The sequence below is a fragment of the Nelumbo nucifera genome, chromosome 8 (assembly GCF_055504915.1).
Source record: "Nelumbo nucifera cultivar China Antique chromosome 8, China Antique-T2T, whole genome shotgun sequence".
NCBI classification, from domain to species: Eukaryota; Viridiplantae; Streptophyta; class Magnoliopsida; order Proteales; family Nelumbonaceae; genus Nelumbo; species Nelumbo nucifera.
This window is the reverse complement of record NC_142656.1, coordinates 8,049,791-8,055,154: the sequence shown is the minus strand read 5'-3', so window position 1 is coordinate 8,055,154 and position 5,364 is coordinate 8,049,791. Positions and strand designations below refer to the sequence as shown.

At 36.7% G+C, this 5,364-nt stretch overlaps 1 protein-coding gene across 1 annotated transcript; it reads left to right on the top strand.

Annotated features, from left to right (window-relative positions):
- The first annotated feature begins 205 nt into the window (after positions 1–205).
- On the top strand, positions 206–5,097 carry LOC104592058 (transcription factor MYBS3-like). Its single transcript, XM_010251204.3, has 3 exons — positions 206–780; positions 4,013–4,221; positions 4,449–5,097. Exons 1-3 carry the CDS (start codon positions 480–482, stop codon positions 4,971–4,973), a joined length of 1,035 nt encoding a protein of 344 aa, XP_010249506.1. The 5' UTR covers positions 206–479; the 3' UTR covers positions 4,974–5,097.
- Positions 5,098–5,364: the final 267 nt, after the last annotated feature.

Sequence of the window (5,364 nt, the reverse complement as noted above, 5' to 3'; positions counted from 1 at the left end):
AGACGGTCTCAATTGGACACATCGTACATCCATCCATCACGATTCTGAACAAATCGGAAGGATTTTTTATCTAATGGACCCCACTAACAACATTAATCCAACAAACAGGCCATATTCATTAACTACACCCGTTCATTCATTCCTCCAGATGGAAAAATTGAAAAAAAAACAATAACAAAAATGGATATAACAAAAAGAAAAACCAAAAAAAAAAAGAAAAAAACCAACAGGAGGAACACAAATACATGCAAGCAACATCTCCTTCCGTTTCTGAACTCTCTGAAGTATATTTGCATTCTCTTTCCCCCTTCTGTTCTGTCTTCCTCTCACCGTCCGATCGCATTCAACCGTGCTCCTCTCTCTCTCTGCAACTAAGCTTGTCTCTTCCTTGATCTTTTCTCTGAGTAATACACGGATTAGCAGCGGAACCGGACGCCTAAGAACTAAGAAGAGGAGAGGAATAGGCGGAGCGGAGTGCAATGACTCGGCGGTGTTCTCATTGCAGCAACAACGGGCACAACTCCAGGACGTGTCCGATGAGAGGGGGGTTGAAGCTCTTCGGTGTTCGACTGACGGATGGCTCTATAAAGAAGAGTGCTAGTATGGGCAATCTCTCCTCTGCTCACTACTACTCGTCCTCCTCTGCTGCGGCTTCCGCCAACTCCAGTTCTCCTCCTTCTGATCCTCTTCGAGATCCGACGCCCGTCGCAGATGGTTATGTCTCTGACGATCCTGTTCACGCTTCTTGTTCTTCCAATTGCCGCAGCGAGAGGAAGAAAGGTGACCTTTTGCTTTTTGTTTGATTCAATTATCTTTGGGTTTAGGTACTATTTGGTTGATTTGGAGTTTTGTACCTTCTCATTTTTCCTTGCGATCATTTGTTATGGATTCATTTGGATCCATGGAACTGTGTCTTGTTTGGGTTTTGGATAAGTTTGAGATTTTGATTATTTTTCTTCATTTTTAAAATTTGATCTAATTTTTGTCCAGGCGACCGCTAAAATAATTGGGATTAAGGCTGAGTTCAGTTTAGTTTAGTTTTATTTATCTGCTTGTTATATTATTTTGACAGTCTTTAAGACATCTTTACTCTCTCATAGATTTTCCTATTGTCACCCTATTTTCCTGTTTATTGTTGCTGTTGGGAGGGTGGGATGGGTGGAGCATTTCTTCATTTAGTTATCCATTTTTCGGTTCTGTATGCAATGGTATAAATATCTTTAACGAGTTGTACCTGTTCTTTTATATTTATTTTTACTGGGAATTTAATACATTTCTGTATTTTGTCCTTTCGTCTTTGGGATATTTCTATTAGAACTTAGTTTAATCATTTTGTTTTTGGCAGCTTCTTTGTAAACTTATCAAAGTTTTATCTCTTGACATTTTTATAGCTTCATTTGATTTGTTTCTTCCTTAGTTTTTAAACTTTTTCATTCTAAGCCATTCATTTTTTTCTGTTTCAGACTCTGTTGTATTAGTAAGAGCTTCTTCTTGTCAACAACAACTATAGTTATCTAGAGTAAAGAGTTTATTGATTATGTCAATCGTTTTCCTGTTCTTTGTATTTGCAAATCTTTTTATGCTTACAATTGTGCATTCCTAATTCCTAACTATCTAACTATAAAATCTATTGTTACTCATAATTCCAAAAAAACCCATGAAACTACAACTTCAGACAAACTTATGAAACTATATACACATGATACTTCAAGGAGTTCACATTGTTGTCACATCACTTGCGAGTCACGAGTTGCAATTCCCCAATTAAATATGGACATGAAAGCAACGAAGTAACAACAAAAAAGAAATGTGATGTTTTGAATTTTCACAAAAGGTTGGTATGTCCATGTTTGCTTGGAAGATCACAAGGAATTTGCACAATGTTTGTGCTGTATTAGGCCTTTGAGGGAATCCTCAATCTAGCATTTGACTTATTAGGAAAAGTAGAATTAGAAATCCTTGAATATTGAGTATTCATTTTTTTTCCTTTTCTGATTTGCAAGATAATTCTTATGCTTTTCATTTTCATCTAATTATTTCTAAAACCAAATTAACACCTATTATGTCATATATCATGGTTTAGAGTTTTTGTTTTTAATCCCTTCTATATGAATATTTCAAAGCAGTAGAGGATATGGGTAAGATGTTCCTATTTCATACCAAATAATGGAAGCACTAGAACTTACATATTTGTGCTTTGCAGAATCCACAATGAACATGACATCTAACACAGACAATGCTCAATATGCATAAATACATGCATGCATGTGTGCTTGATTTTGTATGTGATAAGTGTGCTATTTCTTGTATAAGCTAAGTTTTCAATGAGAATCTTACCCATTTCTGGAGTGTCATCATCATCATATTATTTGTTTTTTTTTTGGTAAACTTATTATTACTTGGTTTTAAAATTTTAGTATCCTATGACTATACTAGTGTCAGAAAATTCCTTTACTTCTTTCAGTTGTTCTTTCTTTCTACTAGAATAGGGGATTGATCCACATGATGCACTGTATATATTTGCTGATTATTCTGTTATCAGCTTCAGATGCTTCTGATAAGATCTTCATACTATTTTGTTGATTCTTGCTCTTTGTTTTTGAGTCTTTATGATAAAAATATTTTTATTTGAAATCTTGAATCTTTATTGGAATAGTATTCTATGTTTATGTTTTGTTCTTTTGTGGAGTAGAGATTGAGCCTTGAATTCTCAGCTTTATTCTTTTATATCATCAATATTGTTGTCTATGTTGCAAAATGTTCCTAATAAGATGGTTCTTGTTGTACAGATGGAGACAAACACTTTCAAAAAAAGTCATTCAGTTCAGAAACTTCATACATTATCAAATGACCTATGAGTTTAATTATCTGAGCCCTTCTGGTGGCGACAACCATTAGATTCGATCTTTTTCCTTCCCAACAGACACATCTATCACATTCATCTCTTCTCCCTGTGCTTGCTTCATTATGCATGCCTTTAACAGTAAGCCAGGGGCATTAATGATTTAGGTCAAGAGATAATCCCCAAGCCTTCCATCAGTGAAAATATTTTTGTTTCCCTCGGTATTTCTTTATTATTCTGTAATGTATGTCATGATCATTATTTGCTCAAACTAAAGTTCAAGTCATTACTTCCACCAACTTTCTTCCCCTTATTTCCTTTTCATATTTTTTCTTTCAATGGTACTGACTTGTCCACCATCTTACCTATGTCATATTTTTTCCACACATCATCATCACCCATGCCTTATCCCAACTGTATGGGGTCGGCGATTTTTTTCAATACATACATATGGATTTAAGAATTCCTGGCTCTCCAACCTTGCCATTCATTTTTAGAAGATATTGTAGGGAAACTGTAATTATATGGATTTTCTTCTTACCATATTTTAGGATACAGAGTCATGCTTCTATTCAATCTTTCAATTTCAGTCTTTATTAGTTCTTCTTCAGTATCACTACCTTAAATAATTAGTTTCCTCCTTTCTTGCATATTGTTTTTCAGTTTTTTGTTTTTTTTTTCGCTTCACTTTCACCTCACAATCTTCCAGACCTTTTGTGGTATCAAAATGTGATATCAAAACAGATAGAACTTTTTTTCTAAGGAGAGTTACTCTTAGTCAATTCTGCAACTTGGAATATTTTCTAATTTTGCACTACTATGAAGTTTGACTTCAGAACAGCAAGGAATTGGTTTCTGAAGAAGAGGCAGGTGGGGAGAGAACAGTTGCAAACTTACAATGCTATTATGCAATTGCAGATTCAATACATCCACTTAATTATTTTTAAGTTTTTAAAGCTTCTCAGAATCAGTGTTTCAAACACCATGAATGAATGGTGGTTGAATTGTTTAGACCATCAGCCAGTGTCCAAAAACATTTTGAGTTAAACCCCGGGTAGTTGAGGAATTTGAGTATTTTTATCTTTTTAAAGCTTATCAGAATCAATGTTTCAAACACCAGAATTTGATTATTTGATTATTTTGTAATTAGGCTTCTACTCTGATTTTCAGGGGTCCCATGGACTGAAGAGGAGCATCGGTTGTTCTTAATGGGCCTGCAGAAGTTGGGGAAAGGGGATTGGCGTGGGATAGCACGTAATTTTGTCATGTCAAGGACTCCTACCCAGGTAGCCAGCCATGCACAGAAATACTTCATCCGACAGAGTAACTCAACCAGAAGGAAGAGGCGCTCAAGTCTATTTGACATGGTCCCGGATATGGTTTGTCCAGTTCCTCATTCTGTTGTTATATAATTAATCTTCCTTCAAATTTGTTTCTGGGGCACATTTTACCAAATTCTCTCGCTTTTGGACAAGTACATTGAAATCATAAAGGAACTCTTTCCTTGGAATTTTAGACATATTAGAATAGTCTTAGATATTATGTAATTTGCAATTACCACAGATACAGTGTGCATGAGTAATCTTTGTTTTTATTCTATTTTCAGTCCATTGATCCAACAACTGTGACAGAAGAGCAGTCGTTGCTTCATTCTTCTCAGGCTGGAGAGTCAGAGAATGTTAACTTGCTGCCTCCCTTGCATCTCTCACTTGACCAGGAATGTGAACCTATGGAAACCACTTCTGACGAGACTGTCAAAGCTGATGAGGGTGTAACAAGCAGCAATATTTTGCCAATGATTCCAACACTCTTCCCAGCATATCTACCGGCTGCATTCCCGTTCTGGCCACCAAGTCTGGCTCCAGCTGTTGGAGAAAATGTTGGGGAGATTTCTCATCATCAGGTCCTAAAGCCAACCCCAATCCATTCCAAGGATCCTGTCAATGTAGATGAACTGGTGGGCTTGTCTACACTTAGCCTAGGGGATGTTGCTACTGGCCGTATGGAACCTTCAGCACTTACACTGCAATTAATCGGAGCTCCATCAAAGCAATCAGCCTTCCATGCAAACCCACCCATCAGTCGGTCAGATTTGAGCAATAGCGGCAGTAGTGCAATCCATGCAGTTTAGATCAAAGAGAATGGAGGTTCTATGTAACTTGTTCTATTTTTTTGTCCGCTTTTCTTTTTCGGTTTTCCTTATATAAAATTATAAATTTCCCTAGCATTTATGTTTTCTTTCTCTTTTTTGGGCCCATACGAGCTTCTTTCCAGTCTTCCAGATATGCTGTAAAACAAAAGACTAATTTAGAAAATCTGAGCCCAAATAGCTAGATGGTTCTCGGCTCCTCGCGTTGAAGAGGGATATCAGATATGCTGCGAACACAACTGTCCGAACTGGCCACGTATACCTATCATGAGGGCACACGCCAGTGTTCCATAGGCATGGAGCCACACCACATGTGGATCTTAATCTCTTAAGGCTATGTTTGGTTTGAAGGAAAATGTAGGGAAAGGAAGGA

Bases quoted from the DNA above. Each gene is read 5' to 3' on its own strand.
- LOC104592058 (XM_010251204.3), top strand. From the start codon at position 480: ATGACTCGGCGGTGTTCTCATTGCAGCAACAACGGGCACAACTCCAGG. The intron at 781-4,012 runs GTGACCTTTTGC...TCTGATTTTCAG, and splicing joins CCGCAGCGAGAGGAAGAAAG to GGGTCCCATGGACTGAAGAG. The intron at 4,222-4,448 runs GTTTGTCCAGTT...TTCTATTTTCAG, and splicing joins TTGACATGGTCCCGGATATG to TCCATTGATCCAACAACTGT.